This window comes from Sceloporus occidentalis, unplaced genomic scaffold (genome assembly GCF_023333645.1).
Source record: "Sceloporus occidentalis isolate IW3139 unplaced genomic scaffold, rSceOcc1.0.p SCAF_27, whole genome shotgun sequence".
NCBI lineage: Eukaryota > Metazoa > Chordata > Lepidosauria > Squamata > Phrynosomatidae > Sceloporus > Sceloporus occidentalis.
In genome coordinates this window covers 13,029,935-13,057,013 of record NW_028317007.1, presented here as the reverse complement: position 1 = coordinate 13,057,013, position 27,079 = coordinate 13,029,935, and the positions used below count along the sequence as shown (strand labels likewise).

The following is a 27,079-nucleotide window of genomic DNA, read 5'->3' as shown; positions in this document are numbered from 1 at the left end:
GGCTATTTTTTGTGCACCTGTAAATAAAAATGCACGGTATGCTCCTTGTTGCCTTAGAAGACTATGCTTATGGCTATGCTTATGATCCTTGGAAGTGACATTTAAGGCCCTCAGGTTCGGGGTATTGTCATAATATATATACATACACACATAGAATTACTAAAAAAAATATGCACATTAAAAGAGTACATTAATAATTGTCTGGATTTTTTTACACAATGATCTTTTTTTAAACTTCATGCTACAGAATTGTGTCAGACCTCATTGGTGAAAAAACATACACTCAGGACATCACATACATATCAGGACATCGAAACAATCATCTGTTCCTTAGTAGGTCTAAGAATAAGGTAAACACAACCTCAGATGAACAACACATGACATACACCACAGCATCATGATTTATTCAACAAAAATAAAGCCAAAATGGAGAAGGCATGTGTGAAAAACTAAGTACACGTTATGATTCAATAGCTTGCAGATTCACCATTAGCAGCAAAAACTTGAAGTTTTTAGGCATTTGTTTATGCACAGCTATCTTAAGGTCCCACTACAGCATTTAAATTGGGTTGAGGTGTGGACTTTGACTGGGCTATTGCAACACCTTGATTCTTTTTTTTTTTTTCTTCTATTCTGTTGTAGATTTGTTGGTGTGCTTGGGATCATTGTGCTGTTGCATGACCCAATCTCAGCCAAACTTAAAACTGTTGGACAGATGGCCTCATATTTGACTCTAGAATATTTTAGTATGCAGAAGAGTCCATAGTCGACTCAATGACTGCAAGGTTCCCAGGTCCTGTGGCTGCAAAACAAGCCCAAATCCGCCACTGTGCTTGACAGTTGGCATAAGGTGTTTGTGCTGATATGCTGTGTTTGGTTTTCACCAAACATGGCTTTGTCCATTATGGCCAAACATCTCCACTTTTGTCTTGTCTGTCCAAAGGACATTGTTCCAGAAGTCTTGTGGTTCATTCAGATGCAGCCTTGCTGCTATATTCTTTTTCAAGAGAAGAGGCTTTCTCCTGGCAACCCTTCCAAATAAACCATACTTGATCAGGCTTTACTTATCGTACTGTCATGAACGGTCATGCTGAGGCCTGTACAGTCTGAGATGTAACTGGGTTTTTGGTTTTTTTTGCAATTTCTCTGGGCATTGCACAATCTTACCTGAAATCATGTTTATAACCCTACAATTGTTAATGGGCAGCAACAATTGCTTTCTCACGTCTTTCCTCCGTGGCATTGTGTTAACACACACCTGAATGATCCAGACCAGCAAACTGCTAAAACTTGCTGATGTTCAATTATTTAATGGCATTTGAAAAACAGTACCTGCTGCTACTTAGCATTTTAATTCCTATGGAAGCAGTATGGGTGTACTTAGTTTTTTCGCACACGGCTTCTCCATTTTGGCTTATTTTTGTTGAATAAATCATGACACTGTAATATGTCATGTGAGGTTGTATTTCCCTAATTTTTAGACCTGCTAAGCAACAGATTGTTGTAAAACCATAGAATTCAAAGAGGTGGACTTTCTTTTTCATGCGACTGTAAATGGGCTCCATTTCTCAATGTGCAAAAATATTGCAAAGTTAAATTGAAAATTGTTTTACTTGCCTAGGATTAATGACAATATATTTGTGCTAATCTTCGTTTAGTATACAATGAAGTTAGTTTTACCTTTTAAGGCTGTATTCATTTTAAGATCATTCTTCAAAATGTCTAGACCAGTATTATTACATAGAAAACCTGATGCTACATATTTTTTATGCTTGATGATTTGATTTTAGACAGGTCATTGAAGTTAATCATAGGAAAAAGGTCAATACGGCCAGCACAGGCATTTACAAGACCCCAGAATCACAATACATACATTTAAGGGTTAAATATTTAACTTTCAGTCTGCAATGGACATCATTCATCATTAAAAACCTTTATTTTGGGCCAACACTCAATTTAACCCCTTCGAGACAAAGGCTGATTTTACTTTTTGTACCCTTTGTGACAATGGCCTTTTTAACATTTCTGCGCTGCTTGTGTTTAGCTGTAATTTTCTTCTTTCCCGTTTACTGAACCCACACACATTAGATATTGTTTTTTTCAGGACAAGAAGGGCTTTCTTTAGATGACATTGTTTTGATTGTATCATATTATTTACTATTAAAAAAATTATAAAATATGGTGAAAAATTTAGAAAAAAATGACTGTTTCTAACTTTTAGTTGAAAAATCTTTTACTCATCTATAAAAGGTAATGAAAAAACCTGCTAAATAGATTCTACTATTTGTCCTGAGTTTAGAAATACCCAATGTTTTTATGTTTTTTTGCTTTTTTCTACCCATTATGGGGCAATAAGTACAGGTAGCGTTTTGCTATTTCAAAGCCATTTTTTCCAAATCTGGTAATTCTTCCCCCCATGTGCCATTTCGGGTATCTTTGAACCCGGCCAATGCAATTTACCCCATCAAGTCATATATTTTTGAAAACTAGACAGCCCAGGGTATTCCAAATGCTAGTATTTTAACTCTTTCCATGCACCATATCTACCACCAGTCTTTGTCAAACTTTATGGTAGTCATTTTTTTGCATTTGTTTTGTCATACACATTTTACTTCAGGTATGAATTAAAATGTTCTAGTTTATGTCACTATCACAAAACACCCCAATATGTGTTCCGCAACATCTCCTGAGCGCAGCGATACCCCACATGAATGATTTTGCCTGGCTGTTTTGGGGCAAAAGGGCCACATTTGGGGCATGCGCATTTTTCAATGTTGAACTTTGGCATTTGGGATCCACTGCCCATGCCCTATTTGGTACATCTTTGAGCCAGGCCATTTCAGTGTGCCCAACAAAACCATATATTTTTCAAAACTAGACACCACAGGGTATTTTAAATGCTGGTATTTTAACTCTTTGCATGCACATATTTTACCACCAGCATTTTTTCAAAGTTTGCAGTAATATTTTTGTGTGTGTATTTTTCCCACACACACCTACTTTATGTATGAATTTACAGCTCCTGGTATATGCCGCTGTCACACGACACCCCATAATGTGTTCAGCAACATCTCCTGAGTGCAGTGATACCCCACATGCATGGGTGTGTCATTTTTTGGGGGAACTAAAAGGCCACATTTGGTACGTGTGCATTTTTCTAATTGGAAATTAGATGTGTGGCCATCCTTCCCCCCGTGTTAATTGGGACGTTGTTGAACCTGGCCCATTCAATTTACCCCATCAAATCATACATTTTTTAAAAGTAGACACCCCACGGGCATTTAATATGCCAGTATTTTAACTCTTTCCATGCGAGAATTGTTTTAAGCTAATATGCTAATTTTAGGACTTGCTCACAAAAATATATTTTTTATATATATATATTTTTTTATTTTTTTTTAAAAAAATTTAACATTTTTTTTCAACTTGGAGGTTCCCCTGATAGTGACATCAGTGGGAAATGATTTTTACATTTTACTGTTTTTTTACTATTTTTTTCTAATTATTATTAATTTTATTTTATTTTTTAATTTATTTTTACTAATCACACTGTGATTAGAAAGCTGGGCTCCATTGACTTGCATGGTGAATGCAGTACCTGTATTCAACCTGCAAGTGGAGCCAAAGTTCTCTAGATGGTCTGGACTATCTAGCGAACTTTTAAAATTTGTGGTTCCTGTTACAGGACGGCGGCCATCTTCCTTGATGGCGAAGATTGCCGGCAGCTGCGGCTGTGACCGCTCTCCGGAGCGGTCACAGCCCATCAAAAGGTTAGTGTTTGGTGTCGCTGGATGCCTCCTGATCGAGGCATTCCAGCGACACCATTTAAGTTTAGGAGGCGATCGTCGATCGCCTCCTAAACGCTTTTAAAACGGGCGTCCGCCGCCATACAAAGTATGGCGGATGTTGACGCCCCGTGGAGGGGCCAGAGATGGCCCCTTCGTGCCGATCGCGGCGTTGCTGAATGCCTCGAGGTCGAGGCATTCAGCAACGCTTTTTGGGTGCAGAAAGCGATAGTAGATCGCTTTCTGCACCCGTTTAAAGACGTGCCGGTCCTGGCACGTCAATTGTCGTAAAGCACATGCTTTTCCGTGCCGTGCCAGGACCGGCAATTGTCATTAAGGGGTTAAAAGACAAGCTTCCTCAAACGTGTAACGCTTGCTAACAGAAATTACGTGTTTTACAAATGAATGTCCTTTAAATGCCAATTCAATAACACTATATAACTACAGTATATGTATGAAAGCATGTGCCTATTTCATACAGAATAGTTACAGTATTTGATTGAAACCCTTAAAGCACATTGTTATGGTGGTGGAAACCGTTCACGGAAATGTTAACACCGTTTAAAGGTGTACTTGCGAGTTTTGCTTGCTTCTAAACTGCAACTTACCGTATTTGCTCGATTACAAGACGAGGTTTTTTTCAGAGCAAATGCTCTGAAAAATACCCCTCGTCTTATAATCAGACCTCAAATAGGTCTGACTATGAGACGACTAAGATCCAGACCTCCCGCAGCTCCAGGGGACCTGCATCCTCCTGTCCCCCCCCCACTTACCGGTACCTCTGAGTCCCCGGTGTGTAGCTGGGGCAGCGTGTAGATGTCTACGCAATTCGCATAGACAACTTCCGCTGCAGCAGGAAGGAGGTGTGGCTAGCAGCGGGGGTTGTCTGCGTCCATCGCACAGACCTTCCCCGGCTGTCAGAGATCAGAGTTCCCCGCACCGGTGCCGGGAACTCTGATCTCTGACAGTCGGGGAAGGTCTGTGCGATGGACGCAGACAACCCCCGTTGCTAGCCACGCCTCCTTCCGGCTGCAGCGTAAGTGCGTGGGATCTACACACTGCCCCGGCTACATGACAGGGAAGTCAGAAGCACCGCTAAGTTTGGGGGGGGCGGGGGAGTGTTAAATGGGGGGCATAAGGCATTTCTGGAGGCTCTGTGAAATGCCTTTTAACCCCCTTAATGCCACTCTGCCTCCAGAAATGCCTTTTTAACCCTCTATACGCCACTCTTCCTCCTGAATGCCTTAAACCTCCCTATATGCCACTCTTCCCCGTAATATGCCTTTTAACCCTCTAAATGCCAGAGTGGCATATAGGGGTATAAGGCATTTCTGGAGGCAGAGTGGCACATAGGGGGTCAAAAGGCATATCATGGGGCACAGTGGCATATAGGGTTAAAAGGCATATCATGGGGCACAGTGGCATTTAGAGGGTTTAAAGGCATATCATGGGGCACAGTGGCATAAAGGGGGTATAAGGCATTTCTGGGGCAGATGTGCATAACTGGGGGGCAGGTTGAAAAATAGAAGGAAATAAAACCAAAATATTTTTCTCAATCATAGCTTTTATTTAAAAAAAATAGTTTAGATGAATTAACATTTACTGGTAAAACTTTTTTCCTATATTCAGGCTTTTTTCCTAAATTAATATTCAGATTTGGGGGGTCGTCTTATAATCAGGGTCGTCTTATAATCGAGCAAATACGGTATTTTGGTCTTTGCTTTAGCTTAGTTTTTCGGGGAGGTTACAAAAGACATATGAGACATGCACAAATTGTGTCAACACAAATACTACTAGTATGGTTTTGTATTGTTTACAGCTACAAAAGACTGTATGACTATCCAAATAAATCATCAATAATAATAACAAAATTAGAACCCTTTTAATAGAGTCAGAATCAGGGAATGAACAAAGCGCTGGGGTGCTCACCCCTTGGCATGCATAGGGCACGGTGGAATATTTAATAACACAGATGTTTCATTTCATATAACACAAGGCAGATACACTTAACAAAAAGGTTATGGCTCGGGCTAGTGAACGTGCCACAAGGTATTGCATAATAAAACTTTTAGGAGAAATGGGAATGCACGATGGACGTTCATAATTCAATCCAACTCACGTTTACAATGTTTCACACCACGTACTAGAACATGAATGTAGAATTTCAGTGCAGCCCAGTTTAAAAATTACACTGTAGCCAATATTTAATTAATGGCAATAATAAACAGTCAAGTAACAAATATGCATAATTGCATTAACTCAAAACGGTTTTCCATAAAAAGTTAATTGGTAACGGTTAAAAAAACTTGCAAGTACATATATACATATTTAGTCATCCAACAAAATATTTCACGTTAGTGTTAGGGGAAAAACAATAAATATATATATATATATGTATTTATATTATCTATGCATAAACACAGGTCATAGGTTGTTAAGTGAGCATTTTTCCAAAGAATGGTTCTAGCTTCCCATGTTTTTTCATAGCCTTTTTAAAACGCCTTTAAGTTGTTTCATTTAACATAAATAAGGCAATTAAGTTACTTAAATACATGTAGGAAACTATTTTGCATTTAGCCGATTGTGTAAAAGCATTTGAGATGGTCAGTTTTTCTCCTATCACGTTTTTTTTCCTTCCCTTCAGTAGATATTTAAAAATATTTACATGTGACCACTTTATAGAACAAAAGAAGTTGATTTAGCCGCCCAAGTGCCTTTCACATATTCATCTAATACACTATATACAAGAAAATAAACTCTTCTCTAGTTTTGTTTTTTTAAAGTCACTGGAAACAATCCGATTTTTGAGTTAGCAACCGCTCTTTCTGCAAAAATGAGGTAATATATGTGTAAAGTGGAAAACTTTATAGATTTGGTATTGTTCATCTCTCCGAGATTAATTTCTGAGCTTTACACTTGCAGCTTCTGAAATATGTCTGTAGGCAGTTGACTGTGTAGTTTCAATACAGTACAAGGGTGAGTCTTTGAGATCCAGTTAAATCATTCTTGGTGCTTCTGTGTTAACACGGACCTACATATTACAGCAGATCCAAGCTTTTTTGATCCCTGGTCTGAAAACGAGGCCACAGAATGCAGCATTATAAATTGGTTTCATCCCAAGAGGGGTCATTCATGTTCTTTAGGACTTTCCTGATGAGTTTTTCCAGATCCTTGCGAGCTCTCTGCTCTTCCTCCAAAGATTTTTTCATTTTTTTGCTCTCCTATTTGAGACAAGAATAAAATGGTTTAACAATTCAAAACACACAGAAAGACATTACAACATGCAATAGAAAAGAGCAAAACTCACAGCACTGGCATTATTAGAATAGTATAATCACAGGCTGTAGTTGCAATCCGTGGCTTATGTTTGTATGCATTAACTACATATTCATATTTAGGTGCTACTGTCATGAATGTATGATTCAGTGCATGTACATGACAAAAAAGAAAGCGTAAAAATACCTTAAAATTGTTAAGAAAAGAAATTCAGTCATGTAGTATTCACAAATTATGGAGAAGGAGAGCCTGAAGAGTTACAATGAGCTAGATAACAATAGTCCGTACTGGTGTTCATAACTTATTGCTACTTACGTTTTGGAGCTCTACTGCATACCATTCTCCTAGCAAAATATTTTGTATTGGAAAATACATAATTGTGTTTATCATGCCCAATCTTTTAGCATGATAAACACAATTATGTATTTTTCAGTTCCCTTAATGTTCGTTTCCTTCAGCTACAGGTAGTTAAAATTACCCAGCAAATATATGCATGCTAGTTACCTCACTAGTCTAGACTAGGTACTAACAGCAGGCAATACATATGCATTTACAAAGAACTATAGCTGTATGGTCTGTGAGTGAACTGACCATGCTGAAGAAGCGTTGCTCCCTACTAGCCAAAGCTAATGGACCCAACTGGGAAGCTTAACTAAATGCAGTATAATGTTCATAACCTTTAGGATCACCTTACATCATGAACAAGGAACAATACAGTATCAGCATTTTTGCATCCGAGTTCAAGTGCGTTTGGTGGATCACCTTCAATACATTTGAATGCATGCTAGTAAGGGTTGTAAAGTATGTGACATATATATATAAAAAAAACAAAAAAAAACACAAACCTGTTTAAGTTCTTGAACTTCGTCTTTTAAAGCATAAACGGTATCAACAAGGCTCCTAGATTGTAAAAAGAAAACAACATTGTATTTAAGTTCTCAGTAATCAAGAGTACTAATAACTATCTGAAAAAATAGACATATTTTAATAGGGTCATTATTAGAACAGTGTTAACAATGTATGATCTCAATAAAACTTAGTCAATATATGTTAACATTCCGATGTTTGTGGACTGGAAAAACTAAAATCTTGTCATCTTCTAATTAATTAACCTAATCAGCTAAATTGCATGTTTCAAGGCAATATCACTTTATACTTTTTATTGATTATTGTCAATGCACTTATTTTCATTGTGAGGGCTGTTAGGTTGTCATCTGTTCTTTGTGCTGCAACACATTATGCATATTTTTTGCTTTGTTTTTAATGACAACGCCCAGAGGTCTCGCGTAAGACATTTCTTAAACTGAACTACAGATCATCCCAACCTTAAAGTGCCATTATATAGACATGTTGCTCTCGATTCATATGCACTAAAATAAATCCTACAGACGGAACTTACTTTTCCTCTATGACAGTCTGACCGTTACTCCTGGTCTCCTCTACAATAATTTTCTCCTCTTCTGGAAGTAATACCTGTGGAGCAGACTCTTTGCGGCAACCTAAGAATGGAAATAAAATGGAAAATATGCATTTTATATACCTAAATAAAAAAATATTTTTAGATACAGATTTACCATCATTGGCAAGCATGCAAACCATTGTACTATTCTGATCCTTAAAGGGAAAACTGAAGCAGGTTCTGCATATAGGAGCACCCATACTAAATCTATTGGAAGGACATTAACAACGGGAGTGGATCTACAGAGCAGATACTTTGCAAAGCTAAAGTGTGGACACTTCTGGCCTAAAAACACTGAAAACAAAGAAGTACTTCTTTAAACAAGCTTACACACACAGGACTTCCAGAGCACATCCAAATTCAGCAAAAGCTGGCATTGAAATCTTTTAAATAAATACATAGAATTCATATCAGTACCATGGCTTTCCAACATACGATTTCAGTACTACAGAGAGCAGTCCACAAACATTAAAAACAGCCTTTACAACAACGATATGTTTTACATTTAAAAAGACTTACCTAAAAACAGGCAATTGAAAAGGTAAACAAAAATGTGCAAAAACAAATGTTATTACAAACAGCGGACTAGTCAAATCAGGCAGTATCGAGGGCCTGCTTACATAGACATGCACACAAACATCCACTAACATAGAACTGGCTTGTCACTTATTGCACCATAGGTTGTGGACTTCTGGTTGCTTTATTAATATCATTAAATGCTCCATAATTAATGTACTTCTTTGGTGAATTTTACTGGCAGTTGAAGGTTAGCTTTCATGAGTATTACTTCATCAGTAGGGCTTTCCTCAGAAGTTTGAGTTGCATTGCCTAGGATTAGAAAGTGACGACATAATTTGTGTCGAGGCCATGGACAGTGTTGAAAGTGCTATATATTGCTGCCAATTCCACCGGTTCACGGTATGTCACATGACCTAACCTTTCAGAGCCCTCTAAACATCATCTAACGCAGCAGCTACAACAAGGTCTTATCTTGTTGGTACTGAGGCCATGAGAGGAATAAAGAGCACATCTGTAAAACCCATGCAGTATCATTATAATACACACATAGTGTTTTAGAAATAGAAAAACCCCTGGATGAAATTTCTGGTCTTTTTTGTCATTTTAGTCAGTCCATTTTAGCTTTTTAATGAGGTTTCTGTTTTTGTTTTTTTAAACCAAAAACATTATCTGTAAAAGTTAGCTGTATCCCATTCACATACCATTGTGTAGTTATAAACAGACCTGTCCTGTAAGGTCTTTCAAAAAGGCTCTAACATTGTAAATGTCACCTACTATATGCATGGCCTGTTTGCCCATTGTAAAGGACTTCAAAACATACACAGGTGTTTTGTAGTTACTTGATTTATAAACACATTTTTAGGGGGGGGGTTGACAGATTAGATGGGCCAGTGGGTCTTTTCTGCCATCAAATTCTAAGTTTTTGATAAAATGAGTAAGTGGTCTGCATTAGAGTTAAATGTATAACTGTATACCGTATAAAAACAAAAAACACAAAAAAACACCCAAGCAAACAAACCACGCACGCAACTCACTGCCACTCACCTCTGTGCCGACTACCAATAACAAACACATGAACTCTTGATAGATTTACAAAGGACTTAATTTGGCTTAAAGTCCAATTTGTGTTTGGTCTCCACAGTTCCCCATTTGGGGATATCATTTATTTGGGGGGTACTCAAGGCTCAAACCTTCTAAAGAGTTCTTTGCATATATATTTTTCAGTACGTTAGAGACTGATTTATTGCAATAAAAGTGGGTGTTTATTTTGTTAAAGTTCATATGCATCGAGGCAATAATGCACACACATGCATTGTTGTTGAGCAATTGTTATCTACCTTCTGCCCCCTTGGAATAAATAATCTTTAGGGGATCAGTAGTAGGTCAGACACAAAATATGTCTAGTAATAGAAATGCTATGCATGCAAGGCTTCCCAGCCAAAAAAATGTAGTAAATGGAGTAATTCTATTTGATTCGTGGACTATAAAATCTTATTGTGTTTAACTAAACAGTTTTATCCACCTTAACCATGCTGTACATCTTTATTCATGGGAGCAGAATGACATTAAAAACCCATTTGGGAAAATAAAATATTGCAATATTGACACACTCATTATGGTGCCAAATTTCAAAGGACTTTGTCGCTGTTATGGTGATGGAAAACACAAGTGAGATGTGGGGCTATCCATTCCACAGATAATAATTCCACTGTTGAAGGCACAGGCTATCAAAGGCAAAATTTATTTAAACTGTACATAACAGAAACTTGTTCTTTTTTTATATATATAAAACAAATACTTTAATGTCATACGAACCACAAAGCATATGTATACTGTACAGTACAACATTCAGATTTTTTAAGCCTAACAATGCAATATGCCACCAGACATGGCTTGTCCTCTTTCAGAGAAGAAATATTTACCTGCTGTGCATGGCGTATTGTATCTTGCAGTGGATACTAACATACATAACAGCAACATGTTATACTGAAGGGGCAATACTCAATACTACAAAACCAGTACGTTTGGTTGGAAAGGCGATAGAAAGATATAACGTTAAATTTAATATCCTTATTATCTATGTACAAGGATGGGTATATATGTATATATGTTACAGAATTGCATAAACAAATTGTTCACTTAACTGTCACAAAAATAGAAATGTTAAAACTTTTGTAATATCATAACTGTTGATGTTCAATTGAAATACTAGAGAACAAAGAAAAAGTACTTTTTTTTTTACATTTCTTTGAACCATTTCATAATACTCAACCATATATTGACATTTTAACCATGGAAGGTAAATTAATTTAAAGAAAAAAGCCTTTTTTCACCATTATAAAATCTTTCCTAGAAGGATACCATGGCAAAAGTTAGATTACGTTATCTGCTTACACTAAACATATATTAACATTCAGGCAATAATGGTGATCCTCGCTTCCATGGACAGATACTTAGATCACTGGGGCATCTTAAGAACCAAGAACTCCTGGTCAAGACATGTTTACCAAGCCTTTGACTCTCAAGCCTGTTTACCTAAAGTTCCCATGAATCGGGATATTTACAACAGGAAAGTAGCATAACTGGTAAAGATCCATGAGAATTCTAACTGGACCTACTCAGTGTGCCAGTCATAAATACTGCTATAGGGGACAAGTACTGACCAATAGTTAGTATGTTAAAGACAATAGTTAAAGACAAAAAAGGAAGTCATCCTACCACAAAATTAACAAAAAAACTTTATATTGTTTCCTATATCTGAGTACCATATGGCACGTTACAGTTAGCACACTTATAAATGAAGCTGTTTTATGGCACCATAATGCAGTCCAGCATTTTCTAGCAGTTTGTGCTTCTTGCTCAGGAACATTTTTAAATGGATGGTTAGGATGGTTATTTGGATCGACTACAGGGCTAGATGTTTTGGAGGCCTAACACCAAAAGGGAGATTACCATCTCAACACATAACGTAAGATATGAATGTTATTTCTGATATCATATGAATGTACATATGAAGTTAACTAAATATATTTTAGCAGTGAAGTTAGTGTTTCAAACTGAACTTTTTGAGCAAAGCTGCATGATACACTGTGATCACACTCCAAACGTTATCTTAACAATAACAGGTCACATAAGCAATGTATTATTAATGAGAAAAAACAAGTTTGTGTTATTAATAAAGACCAATTCAAATGCAGAACTCTAAGAGTAGTCTTCTTACCATAGCAACAAATGTGTTGTTCGTGTTGACTTTGCATTGGTTTATCTGATAAGAGAACTTTTAAAACTCCAGCCCAAAAGTGCCATTTTATAAATAACAAGATCTAAGTCACAGAGATGCATACCCATTTAAGATTTAAAAATGTAAAGTCATTTGTTACAGTTGTATACACCAAATATTCCTATGTAATGGTGTTTAGGGATTAAAACAAACCATACATACACTATATGCCCAAAAGTATGACCCCTTTTAATTATTGAGTTCATCCTATTAATTATTGAATGGTTATAGGATGCCATCTTTGCCACAAGTCAGTTTGTGAAATTTCTGCCCTGGTCCAGTGTAAGTGCTATTCTTGTGAAGTTGAAGCTCCTAGGAGAAACAGCAGCTCAGCCACGAAGTGGTGGACCACTGACAGATCAGGGATGCTGAGTGCATAAACATTTCCTGTCCTTTGTAGCTGCACTCACTAAAGAGTTCACTATGTGGCTGGAGGGATGTAAAGCCACTGCCAATAGGTTCTACAGCAGCGGAAACATGTCCTCTAGAGCGATTAACAAATCTGAGTTTGTTGGATACCAGGAGAAGGCTACCTACTGGAATGCATAGTGCCCACTGTAAAGGAGGGATAATGGTCTGGGGCTGATTTTCAGGTTTTGGGCCCCTTAGTTACAGTGAAGGGTAGTGTAAATGCTACAGCACACAGAGTCATTTTGGACAATTGTATGCTTCCCACATTGTGGCATCAGTTGAGGAAATACTTTTTCCTATCCCAACATGACTGTGCCCATGTGCACAAAGCAGGGTACACAAAGATATGTTTGAAGTGTTTGGCATGGAGGAACTCGAGTGGTCTGCACAGATCCCTGACCTAAACCTCACTGAATATCTTTATGACGAATGGGAAAGCCAAATTTGAGACAGGCCTTCTCATCCAAAAACAGGGCCCAACTTCACAAATACTCTTTTGGATGAATGGAGCAAATTATCAGACACATTCCAAAATCCCTTGGAAAAGCCTTAACAGCAGCAAATTGGGACAGTTCCATATTAATCCCTTGGCTTTGGAAAGGGATGTCTAAAAAGCTCCTATAGGTGCAATGTTCAGGTGCTCACATACTTTTTGTCATATAGCGTACATCTGTATTAAAAAAAATAAAAATTACATACCATGAGGAAAAACATACCTCAACTTCTCTATCATGATCTACAGGATTATGCCACCTCATTAAGACCCCCACCCCCCTTTCAATAGGTAAGTGGTAAAGGCAGCCTTTGCGAGGAACAGTAACAGGAATCAGATAATGCCCACTACAAGCTGCTGCCGATGATCTCACTTTCTAAGAGGTGAACATTTTGGAAAAGTTTTTCCTTAAAATTATGGATTCTAAAATACTTTTGGGAAGACATGAAGAAGAATGCCTAGTTAAAAATAAACTGAGTTTCAATATTTACATCACCATTTAAATACTTATAAACTATTCCGGGGGGGGGGGCTGGGGAGGAGATCTGGTCAATCATGCAAGAATTTCCAACAAATGCTACAATTTACAATTCAATACGTGTGTTAAAAATAACCCGATCTACCATTGGCACAGCTATCAACATCATGTTCTCAAGTCTCTGTATGAGAGACCCTGTTAGGTTATTGCTGCTGTTTTGTAAGGTTCATTGTTGCTGTCCATTTAGGCAGCCTTTTTAAATGAAATATCTCCAAAACATCTACACTGAAAATAAATCAATTTTGTTTTTACTGAAAAGCAGGATGGGTTACAGGTCCCCATTATAAAGCCACCACAGTCATGTGATGGGCATGGCAGCTGAGCACCCTATTTGCAACCGTATGCATAATTAGAAGAATCCTCTCTATATATTTGGTGCATTTCCCTGCCCCAAGCTCCTTGGTTTGGAGGAGATGTGTGACTGAACAAACCTCCTGCCAGTTGCATGCACGATTGGGACAGTCACCACGGTCGCTCACTCACTTGAATTTGCAGGAGGTTAATTAGACCTCCACCCCGTGCGCAGAAAACACTCCCATTGATTTCAATTTGGACATTGGAGGGGGTGGTATGCTTACAAAGTACTTTAATATGCATTCTTCATTGGCGAGGAAGCATCTTGACTGTGCTTTGAAAGTAATAGCTCCCACTTGTATACACATAAAGTAAGCAACCAGTCAACAATGTTTAGGTTTATAAGCGTTTACAAAAGACAAGTGAGAAAATGATCTTGTTAAGCTGGGCTTTTCATTCCTTTTTCAAGAAAGGTTGCCCTTATTAGAGAAGAAACTATGATCACACCACACCAGATTTCTTATAAGATACCTGTTGGCTTCCCTGTTCCTGTCTATGAGAAAATACTGCTTAGTTACATTCCTTTCAGCTTTTTTGCATGTGAAGGCTGGGTAAAGGGTATGATCTCCACTTAAAAAAATTAAAACTTTATATGAAAAAAATCATCCATCATACTCGTACAATTTTTAAAGTGTGTAAACGTTTCAGTTGTGTTACAGGGGGCAAGTGAGATGTAAATCCGACAGGGGTGAACACATGAGCCACCATTCCAGCTGCTAGGGAACATCTGAGAAAATACTGTTCTAAGTGCTTTAGCCAAAAGTAAATTATTACACTTGTTGCTTACCTTGGCACAATTTGCTTAATGAAAATAAAATTAGTAAAGGAAAATGATTTGTCAATATATTCTTTTTTTTTTTTTTTTTTTTACTGAAAAATACACCAAGAGCACAGAAGCCTATTAGCTACTATTTAAAGCAGATTATCAATGCCACCACATAGCCATAAATCCAGGAAGGTAAGGACTTTATAAAATGATATATATACAATTCAATTTATGCAAGAGTAGCTAAATTATAAAGATCCTTATGAAACAGGGATCCAGAAATTAAACTAAAATATTTCAGGGGTTTTTTTTGTGTTTTTTTAACATAAAAGAGAAACTCCCTTCTCAGATACCTAACAGTTTCTAATAATACTCTATATACCTAAACACTGACAGAATTAAAGACGACCTTTGCAGGCTCATACTTGGTCATGAGACTTACACATCATGTAAATGACTAAAACAGCTTAACGAGTGCATACAGGGACCATACCTTGGATTTTTAATTAGGGGTCCTGTGCTTTGTCTGAATAACTTATCTAGCTAGCCTAGAATTCTTTTCTGACTAGCATGTGGGTCTTGTGTAGGCAAGCTACTTTAATGAGGTCAATTCACTAAAGGTAGAGTTGTGGTTTCAACTCCTTCATTGCCCTAGTCATTATGAAGGTTTAACACTGGTTAAGATTCTTCTGCTGAGCCGGCCTTGTACAATATATTTCAGAGGATGAAATCACACATTATACATGGCCGTCCAAGCTCTTCCTGCAGCAGAAACTCCCTGGCATTGGAGCTTTATAATGTGTAGTGAAGTCAAAAAACCTCAGCAGCAATCTTTTGTGTTGACTCTGCCTTTAGTAAATAAAACCCATACTGTGCAGTATGAAGGGCCAACCTCTACATTCTTAAAAGACAAATTCAAAGTTCTCTTAGAACGTTAGATGCAGGAGATTTCACTGAAACACACCATGAGCTCCTGAGAATTGTTTAATGAGGTGGAATAAAATTTGCAGGAATTTCTTCTTAAAAAAAGGAGCACATTTGGCTCTTACATATTGCAAAATGTAGGAGGCAAGATGATACACCTTTGCACTAGCAGTCCCATAGAAAATTCATTATGCTAGTCAAAAAAAAAAAAAAGTTAGTGCCATACGATGTGCTGCGATGAGGTCGCCTCAGGATAAATGTCTGGTAGAGGATTATTTACAAAGTAACAAACCTTTCAATAGTTACATTGAATGAAACTGGAGAAAACCAAGTGAAAATAACTAGTGAGACAAATTTGAGAAATATAAGAGAAAAGACAACAGAAAACAGTGGTTATGAGAGCATTAACGGCTACGAAGCAAGGAGATCAAGTTCATTTTCATGTTCTGTACAAGATAGCTGTATGATCGCGTATCATGGTTCAGTAACAAACATAATTAAATGTTTTACTTATGTACAAAATTAGATCTTTGTAACTGAACCAGCACAGATCTTCAAAGGTTCAGCAAAATAATTTCCCTCACATAAAATCATTAAAAATTCACTGCAAGCATTAGAAGAATGTTTGTGAGGTATATCATTATATGTACGAATATACATTTTACCTTTTGTAGACATTTTTCTTTTTAACATAGGTAATGCTGGAAAAAAGAACCTCAATCCACATGTATGAAGGTACCAGACACTACCTCAGTACTTAAACAATCACATTAGAGAGACAAGAAACACATGTAAACATCTAAGAAAAAGTAGGTTGTGGTATAACAAGCATTTTGTTAAGAAAGAAATAAGTTTAGAAGTGCATTAGTTCTGGTGAGAGATATATGAGCAACAGCTCTTACGAGAAGTAGACCCCATTCTGTAACTATGGGCTGTCCATATACTGTCATAGTCAGAGTCTTCGGAGAGGTCTGAAGGCTCCATACGAGAAATGCTACTGCGACGACCCAAGGAGTCTAGACTTGATTGGTCATCATCAGCCAAGACGTGATTATGCATCAGGTCAGTGCCTTGCCATGCTAAGGATGTATGGGTGAAATGAAAAGGCAAATGGAGGAGAGGCAGAGATGGAAGGAGGAACAAAAGGAGAGGGAGAACAGGACAGGAGTAGCCACAACCAAAAAGTAACATGGAACAAAACAAAAAAAAAAAGCAAAACAAAAAAGGTGATGGGAAGAGAGGGGGAAAAAAAGAAAAGATTGTTAAAAAAAGGACACCAAAGGTTTGCAGATTTCATTAGTTTCTGGTTTATGAGATAAGATTGTGCAGCCAAGAGTAAAACCTGTGTAATGCGAATGCATTTTGTGAATGTTCAGTGGCTAGTTGAAAATGCATTTTGGAGAAGGCTCCACATAAAAAATTACTGAGATCTTTAATAACGTTCCAAGTTGTTGGGGTTTACTGCATTACTTGTTTGTTTTTTTTGGAGGACATCAGATCAAGATTTAAAAACAACTACTAATTATTATACTTAACATAGGCTTGTGGCATTCTTTTGTCTCTTTCTTATACAAAAAAGTGATGTCCTCAAAAACTGCACTGGTTCATGGAGTGTGGTTAAAGTTTGGGAAACTAGGGATTAAAGTCTATTTTTTGTTTGGTCAGCACAATATGACCACAAGTCATCAGACTCTCTCTATAGTTTTACTGAAGCTGTGCCTTTATAATGAATACTTTAACATAAGATACATATTGTTAGTACTGCAGGAAAGCAAGTTTATTAACTTATTCTAGATGAGGAAACATTAAGTGGCATAAATGAGAAATCTGGATAGTTCTTAAAGTCACAAATGAACCATGACCTCATGAACTAAATATCAAAACCGTGGATTTGAGGGAAGTAAAAACAAAAAAAATAAATACAGGTTTTAAGATACATATTTCTGCTACAAAGCTGCAGGACAGAAACACTTAAATGTGAAGGCAAAAGCAGAATGGGAAAAAGCTTGAAATATATAATTTTGAGGCTGCAACAGCTTACTCATTTTGTTTCTGTCAAAAAAAGATTAAATATAGCTCAACAGCAAAGCACATGGGAAAAAGCAGCTTCAGGTGTGAATTTTCAAGCAGATCAGCAGGAAGTAGTAACAGAAACATAGCTACTGTTTAAAACGCAGTTATGGAGAACACAGCCTGGAATCCGTGCAAACATGTTGTTTTAATGGTGTCAGGACAGTGGTATCTCATCTTACCTGTTGCATAACAGAACTGTAAAAAAACAAATCCGTCCCACCGGGTCAGAAAACGCAATCCAGGCAACATTATGAAGGATGACAAATCACAAATATACACCCTCTGTGGGTCTTATTGTGTAGGACCAGAAAAAATATATTTTTTAAACTATTCTCACGATTATTGCACAACCTCTAGTTTATAGTAACTCCAGTCCTCAAGGGTCGTGTGGGCATCTCAATTGAACATTCACTAAACTTGCTTACAGGCAAAGATGCACTGCGTTCTTGGCCCTTTTGCAACCTTTGTGGACTGGCGTTCTTCAGCCCTGATGCATTCTAGTAAATAAAGTACTACATTTGTATATCGAACAATGCTGCAGATGCTGGTGACAATAGACAACAACCTGCAATAACAGCCTCATATTCTAGAAAGTTTACACTGAAAACTCCAGAGATGACTATTCTAAGGATTTTACACTGTGATTAGTTTGTGTATAAAATATACTTTAAACTGTGAAAATACAAATCTGCATTTATTTATTTTCTTTGGAAATGGTCTGCTTTAAATTATTTTGGTAACTACACGCCATATGATTACTCTGTAAATAATACAGTATACCTGGAACAATCCTTCTGCAACTTAGGATTGTGTCATGGTTTTGCAACGGATCAAGACAACCAGGGGTAAATCATTTTGTTGGTCAATTTCACATTTTTTATAGCGTGATGGTACTGAATTAGTGTACCTTTAACTGGAATCCCTCGAGTTATGCAACATTAACACGAGGAATGAAATTGAGCCATTTGGCTGGGCTTGCCCATCATGTAGGCTGATAACGTAAGATTTGTGAATGGAGGAGTAGGTCCCGAAGAGAGTAAGGCTAACTTATTTTAAAGCTTCAGGACATTCCTTGAATGGACTACTAGAATTCTCAAACGAGCGAATATTCAGAGCTTCTAGTGTCTTTAGTAGTCATCTGGTAAGTTAGTCACAACTGACATGTCGAAGCTCAAGTTCTTGGCTTATTAATAAATGGAATACTTGAGGGCTGGGGATAAGCACCTCAGGCACAGAGAAACAAGCAATTTAATAACAAATTTTAGCAGAAGCACATAAACCACTATTAAGAATAACTAAACTGACTGAATAGGTTAAGGCAAAAGGCTATCCTGAGACTATTATGAAAGCAGAAAAAGGTTTTTGACCTGTGTATGAACCAGAGACTTCCAAAGTTCTGCAAATCTCAGCTCGATCCAACACCCCAATGGTAAAATACAGCAAAACATACATGTAATAAAATATTGGCTGTTTAAATTGCTAGATCATGCCTAAATTTAAGCAAAAAGTGATTTGCAAAGAATTGATGAGAATAAATATTCTTTACATTATGGGAGGGGGGGCAAACTGATTTAGTTTTTTTAAATACATGGAAAAAGGGCACTCACTGGAATTTAACGTCTGGCGTGTTTTGGCACTGGTGCAGTAGGCTTCGATAACTTTAAGAATCTGTGCGTCTTCCTCTAGTGCGGCTGTACCTGTACGCAAAGACAGAGGAGTAAGTGACCTCATTATAAGAACATCAGAAGTGTAAGGGGTTAACTCCATTACTTTGAGCAAATTTCTTGCCCCCAGCAATGTTGAAAGGGTCAGCAAAGTTCACTGCTCTGATGGGCCAAAATAAATTAAAATGAAAGCAAAACATACATGTACACACACATGGCACGTGTGTATTTAAAAAGGAAGAAGAATGAGATCTGATCCCTAAAAACGATTATTTCACAGTAAATTCTTGTGACAAACAACCCTAAGGGTCCAAATTCATTTGCAAGCTGTGTTGGGGATTTCAGACGGTCATAATCATGATGGTAACCAAAGGCAAAGTTAAAAGAAATATTATATGCTAGAACACTGGAAGCTTAAACCTCTTGTTAGTTCATAGATTTGCCCACTGCTTTTTCTCTTCCTTCAAAAATGTTTCCTTTGTAACTTACTTTTCCTCAGCGCAAACTCCTCATCTGAAGGTTTTCTTTCTGGTTTGCGCTTGGGAAGTAATTTTTTCATGGTTTTGGGGCTTTTGCTAAGATCCTGATGGGGAAAAAGGTAGCAGTCAGTGCATGTGGTTTATCCATAAAGAACTAGGCTACAGATTCTGTTTTCACAGTTTGACCTTACAAATCTGCAAACTGCAAAAGAGGGATCAAATATGCTTGCTTTATTGAGTAATTCTACTCACATGAAAGATTATGATGAAACTAATGTGGATAATCATACACAATTGGGAGATTTGCTAAATCATTATTTCACATTGGCTTTCCGTGCATCAGTTATTAAACATTGCTATTTATTCACTAAAGAAGTATTTAAACAGAAAAGTAGTGATTTTAACTCACAGACTTTACTATCCATTATGAAGGGACACCCCTGGCTAGTTTTTCCAGCAAGGACGGCTGCTGTGGCCATGCGTAGCTCAATAAGCAAGTTATATTTCAAAGACTCTTATTGATTTAACAATGCATGAAGCAGGATCAACCAAGCTCTTCTTTCAGAAGTTCAACTGGGCAGGTCCCTGATAATGTGTAGTATTGTCTGTTCGTTAAAACGAAAAATCCTCCTGCAAACTCTCATTTACACTAATAAACCCTGCTGTGAGTGTGTTCATCACGTTAAACCAAAGCTGGCCCATGCTATTATAGGGGGAAGAGCATGTGGGTAAAGAGGGAAAGTCCCCCTTGGTAGAACTACTGTGGAACCAGGGCAGGAGAAACGCAGAGTGAGGATCTCAAAAGGGGGATATTTGACACATTTTGTTTACCATAAATTGGAAACAAGCTGTCTTTTTTTAGACGTAGGAGTTCTCTAGCACAGGTGAAGAAGCACAGTGAACATCGGATCTGTTCTATGACATGCTATTCCAAGGGAACATACAGTTGTCTATCCCTTACCTTAAAAATACAAGACATCCTCTAATAAAGTGTTGAACAAGAAAGCAAAAACACATTAAATGAGCATACAAAAGACCAGTTTAAGTAAATACTTAACGGGTCATAGTTTTTATGTATTATGTTTTTTTTTACTTCAACAGCTGTGTACTATAATGAGTACTATATATTCAGATAGTGGCCATTATTATGCAGATTATTATTGTTATAATCAATGAACTACAATTAAGACAACTGACTTCATGTGTCATGTGTATTCATTATAACGAATAAGTGTCCCAAGTTCAAGCATGCAGACACAATTAATTTCACTACTAGTAAAAATACTGATTCTCTGTTGGATAATCAGCCAAAAAGAAACTTTTCAAATGAACTGTCCCGAAAGCAAATATGTTGATTAAAACAAAAATACTGCAATTAGCATAGAATATTTGGATCCCCATACCTCCTTGTAACATAACGCGGCAGACGGTCGAAGTGGCGGGGCAGGCCGTAAGCAGCTCAAGCTCCAAGGCTTTGAGGTTTTGGGTGGCTCCAGTGGGCTCCAACTGATAGTGCTGTGCGGAGTTCCATGATGTGACAGATGTGGCAGAGTATGATAGGCAGGTGTAAGAGGCGCAGGCTTACAGTCTGGGTGCTTGCTTGATGGGGTGACTGGATGAGAAGGAAGCTGAAATGAAAAAGAAATAAAATCAGGAATAAATGAGAAACTCAAAACCACTACGACATCATCATATATTCTTGAAAGGCTATTTTCTTCAGTAATGGGAGATTGTTTCTGAGTGTGTGAATGATACTTAAAGTAAACAGTCTGTAGGAATGAGTACAGCCTCTTTCAGACACTTACCGTATGGCAGGGCACAGAGTGAGGCTTCACTGGAGGGTTTGTCAGCGATGTGAACTTGGTTTGCTTATGGAGATGATCCACCCATTCCTGAAGATCTTGCTGGTTATTGCAGGAAACTATTATCCTCTCAATCATATTACCTGCATAAAAGTATGACAGCAAGGGAAAAAAATTAGCACTACTTAATTACTATTGCTTGAGTAAATGTCCACTTAACCATTTTAGTATTTGGGGGCCTGGACATATTTTCTCCCTGTGAGGCCACAATTTTCCAAAACAGATATATACAAGCAACAATATTATAAATGACTTAGACTATACCTATGGGAGCCTATGTATTTTTCTTGTAGTACACAAAAGCTCTCCTGTCTTATTATTTATCCTTGAGTGGAGGGTGTCAGGACACATTTTTTGGCCAGGTCAAATGTCATAGCTTACACTTTACCTAGGAAAACCTTAGACAGTGAATCTCATCATATAGTTATAAAAAAGCTGCTAAAAGATACCTAATTTATGTTAACATCCCACAAGTACAGCAATATCCTACATGCATAGTTTTAGGTTATGTAGGGAGAAAGTGGCCCCTTAGATTTTCTGGTTTTGGGCAGATTTGTTTGGGGGGAGGGGTACAGGGGCAAGTAAAACAAAGTGGCTTTATCTGCCCCTTGACCGCACCCCCAAAATATTCACATATGCACACACGCTCACACACATATACATGCTTACACTAACATATACTCACTAACTCATGCTTACATATACTTACACTAACATATGCATACTCACTAACACACACTCCCATTCAGGTTTAAGCAAAAACATCCATGCTAGCACACAAACACCTAAACCTTCATTCACACACATACACGGCCAGACCAGCCCTTTACGAACAATTTGGGGCCGGCCCAGGGAGGCGGGAATGGGATTTAACAGTACGTCCTGAATTTGTGGACAGCTTCAACTGAAGAAAACATATGATTTAACAAAAAGAGCCAATTATCTTATCTAATCAAGCAGTTAGATCTCAAAGACACAGCTTCTAATTCCCCAAGTCACTTCTGTGTAACCCCCTACAATCTTTGATGGCATTTTGTTTCGGAGTCTTCCTAACAAGTGTTGCCTGAGCATTAGCAGATTCTAAGCATATATAGGCTTTAAGATAGTAAGAAGGGCATTTTTTTCCTCCTTATGTACCAGTATACCTTAAAATGTGTTGATGTTATTGTCAAACTGTTTATTTTCAGTTTAAATGTTTTTAATTTTCACTCAACCCTATTCTAATAGTGCTTGTTGTGATCTATAAATAAATATAGTCACAGTCCCAGCCGTTCTACATGTACACAGAATTCTTGTAGCTAAACTGGTGAACTATATACCAGTTTTTCTTGCTATGCTTTATCATACAGATCTTGCCCTATCATTGTTATGTCTGAAGTTGAAATGTGTTACTGAACACAATATTTGTTAAATAAAAACCACAAGTTGGTCTTAAAAGTACACCTATCATATGTATAATACATTTTATGATTAAAAAAAACAATACAGTTTGGTTGTAATTTTCATTGCATTTTTTCTTCACAAAAGCCCATCTAAGATCAAGAAGGAAAACATTACCAGTTATTTCGTACGCATTTTTATGGTTTTCATTGTCTTCTAGTTTAGTGACACACATTCCTGTTAGTGGAATTTTTCCCTGAGGAAAAAAATCAAAGAACATAAATTAGCATTTAGCCAACACAAAAAAGGTCTTTGGATTGTTGACAACGTTTGTGGGTTAATTATGTTTTACCGTAAATTTTGATAAAAGCCTTATGTTTCACATTCTCACTGCACAATGCAATAAACGCATTAACCATGTTTGCAAAAGTCTTTAAAGACAAGCCGAACAAAACAAGCGAAACAATCAAAAACAAATGAAATAATAATTTAAGGGAATGCTTATGCAAAAAAATGAAAAGAATAATAGAATTTCAACATGCCCCAATTCCAATAGCATTTGACATTGCTTCACATAACGCCTACATATACAGTCTCTTCTGTGTACATTTAACCACACAAGAAAACATGTTTATTAATTGTTACTCTGCTTACCTGATAAATAAAACCACTCATTCTTGGACTGGCTGAGAGCATTAGCAACACATTAGGAAACAGCAGAAGATACCTTTCATTCTTCTCCTTCGGGGGGGGAAAATAATAATTCACATTAGCTTTCCATCTCAGCCAATTCAGTTTCATTGCAAAGACCTGTATCCTGCCAGCATTTACACACAGTTCACATACGCCGACAAAATATCAGGTATAAATGCTGACTTATCTGCTCAACAGTAAGTGAACATTAAGACTGATCTTCTGCATGATGAATAGAACATTTTCTTTATTTCTAGAAGATATGTTTAAGCACCTCTGAAACTTTTAAAGATGCTGGGATTTATTCTAAAAGGAGAGTTGGCATTTTAACTCTCTCTCTTTTCACTATTCATTATGCAAGGCTAAAATAGGCCAGTTTCTCCAGTATGAGCTGGCCCTGTATAATTCAATGCATAAAGAGACTTGCTCTTTTAACTACATGTTATACAGGGCCAGCATAGCCTTTCCTGCAGAAGAAGCAAATTGGGTACGGCTCTTCATAACGTAAAGCAAAATTAAGGAGCAGACTAGAAATGGGCAGATTGGGTTCTTATCTGCTGCCAAAATTCTATGTATCTGTGAAAAAGTAACTGTCCTGAAAACTCACCTGCCACTCTCCATTTAGCGAATAAACCCCAAATTTCCACAGTTTTTACTTTTTCATATAGTCTTACGTATAATAGACCGTAAAGCTGGTTGACTATGCAGTCATGGATGTCTCTCACGGCTGCTGGAGATAAGACTGACTCTGCTCTACATCACTTAAAGTGATCTAGACAAGTATGGTCTATGAGAAAATCCATAACTGTCTTCAGCTGATACTTTGCACCGTGCATGACTGCAACCGCTACCTAAAAATAATCACTTCTTCTGTGACGTAAAACCAAGTCGTGTTTGGGATATCAGGGGTCCGGTATTCCATTGTATTGTTTCTTACAGCACAATGGTAACTAAACACCTCTTTAAAAAGATGTTGACACCAAACCCCCAATGTTAGTCGCTCAATCTCTCCACTGATTGAGAAGTCTGTATGCGAGTATGCTCATAGAATGGTTTTGAACCATACCACGAGTTAGTAGGTGTGTTGCAACATTTCCACTCCAACTTTATTAAGCATGTTTTTATATGAATTATTGCTGAGTTGGTCGTGCACAATGCACCTTCAGTAAAACTCTTGCATATTACTACATTGGCCCATCAAAACGGAATAAACTAATTGGGTCTGGCCCTTTGTAAATTAATAATAAAGCTGTAGAGAAGAAAGGTTTCTACATACCTACAAAAAATGACAGTTTAGTGAACAAACCTCCATAAATATGGGCAATTACTCTATAATTTGAAGACATTAAAGTAGTTTAAAGAAAAACAAAAAAGCAAACACAAAACGCGATTCTCATGCACTTTTGTCTGGCTGCTAGTGACTTACATCTATGATTTACTAAGATGTCAATTCAATGACCATTCTACATAGCTTCTTTTGGAGCCCAGTGAACGGGCTCCATATATCAATCAGTTATTTTCATATCGCAAAATTTCTGCCCAGACTCACAAGCTAAGATCATTAACATGCTGTCATGCAGACATTGCACCTACATCACATGCAGATTCCTGTTAAAACCTTAAAAAACAATGGACACAAGTGTGCAAGTCTCTGAATTACAGGATGTGACCGTACACTTATAAAAGTAAAACATGCTGTCATGGAAGTATAAGCACATAGGTATTCAAATACTGATCGACTGCACACTTTAATACATAACTACTCAGGCATTACTTGAATGGGCCCAATGGGGCACCAATGGGTTACAAATAAACACTGCACTGCTCAGATTACAGGGTGTGACTATATTTTACGACACACAAATTTACTTAATGTGTATTATTACCTCACTCCCAGAATTCTGTATCATAACTTGGGACATGTATAACACTGTGCCCAGAGCCTTGATGTCTTCCCCTTCCCACCCGCGAATGGCTTCATTTAGAATTTGCAGTTCCAGCTCCTTTCTTTTTCTCACATCTTGACATTGTACCTATAATCAGAGAGATACGTGACTTGTTAATGTAAACCCCTGAAGCAACACAGAGATGGATGAAATAAGAAGCACTACTCTAGCAAATAAACTTTTTTTAATTCCTAAATGCAACATGTTCTATGTTATTCATTGCAGTGACACCTTGGAAAACAATTAAATTAGCTGGTAATGCTGGAGGGAAGCAATTGTAAGATTACAAGGTACGCACTAAACAGTTATTCACGGGTTAGCCGTTTAAAAATCCATCCCAAACATTATTCTGCTGTATTTATGTACAGATGCACAAGAAACCTGACAGCAATCAGCAAACAGAAGTTTTTTCCAACTTTTCTATTATACTTACCGAAAGATTCTTGAACGCAGTCATGGACTTCTGGATATCTGGCCTATCTGGGTGATAATCCTGAGACAAAAAGAAGGTTTTTACAGTTATCAGAATTACTATATAGTCAACAGATTATACATTTACGGGGGAAAAAACTACTAGGCTGATAAAACTTCACAAACACTTTATATGTTTTAGTTCTATTTGTAACCAACAGTGGGAATTTCTACTATGTTCGTGTATGCCAACGGAATAATGAGACCGCTAAATATCTTGGCAAATTGTTAATCATTGTTTAAAACATGAAGTCTTTAGAAGCAAACATTTTTTTCACTTAAATATATTGGAACGGGTATTTTAAGAATAAAACGGTGATATAACAAGCATGCTCTAAACAAATTAGATCCAATAACAAAAAATAAAGCATGAGTTAATTAATGCCAGATTTTAATTGAAAATGTGTTTCATTTTACAAATTAGAAATTTTACGGGTTTACAAATGGCAAAACGAGGCAACCTCAAACACCTGGCATAGCAGGCTTGGGCATGAACAAGTCACCCAGGCAAATATATATAGTTTTTTTTTTTGTTAAATACCTCCATGTGTCTCTCTAGTTCTTTAAGCAGCGTTGGGTATTTGTCTAGGCGCATAAAAGGCTTACTCAAGCCTGTTGTCAACACAAGAATTCCAGGACTGTTGGCACCTTTCATCTCCATGAACTCTCCGAGTTCCTCACTGTAATTAGTACAGAAATATTGCCG

At 37.3% G+C, this 27,079-nt stretch overlaps 1 protein-coding gene across 5 annotated transcripts in view; it reads right to left on the bottom strand.

Moving 5' to 3' along the window:
• Positions 1-6,883: 6,883 nt before the first annotated feature.
• The window catches only part of LOC149299954 (rho guanine nucleotide exchange factor 7-like), a 74,829-nt gene continuing 54,633 nt past the window's right edge, over positions 6,884-27,079 (bottom strand). For 2 of the 5 annotated variants that reach the window (XM_089485961.1, XM_089485960.1), the window contains 10 exons: positions 26,915-27,053; positions 26,336-26,395; positions 25,843-25,989; positions 23,918-24,004; positions 23,441-23,519; positions 21,827-21,966; positions 21,425-21,649; positions 20,032-20,125; positions 19,486-19,575; positions 16,670-16,884 (listed from right to left, as the gene is read on the bottom strand). In XM_089485961.1, coding sequence (XP_089342087.1) covers positions 16,670-16,884; positions 19,486-19,575; positions 20,032-20,125; positions 21,425-21,649; positions 21,827-21,966; positions 23,441-23,519; positions 23,918-24,004; positions 25,843-25,989; positions 26,336-26,395; positions 26,915-27,053 — 1,276 coding nt within the window. Of the gene's footprint in view, positions 7,007-7,906; positions 7,962-8,460; positions 8,561-16,669; positions 16,885-19,485; positions 19,576-20,031; positions 20,126-21,391; positions 21,650-21,826; positions 21,967-23,440; positions 23,520-23,917; positions 24,005-25,842; positions 25,990-26,335; positions 26,396-26,914; positions 27,054-27,079 lie in introns of those variants that run through there. The other 3 variants (XM_089485958.1, XM_089485959.1, XM_089485962.1) reach the window with 3 other exon arrangements.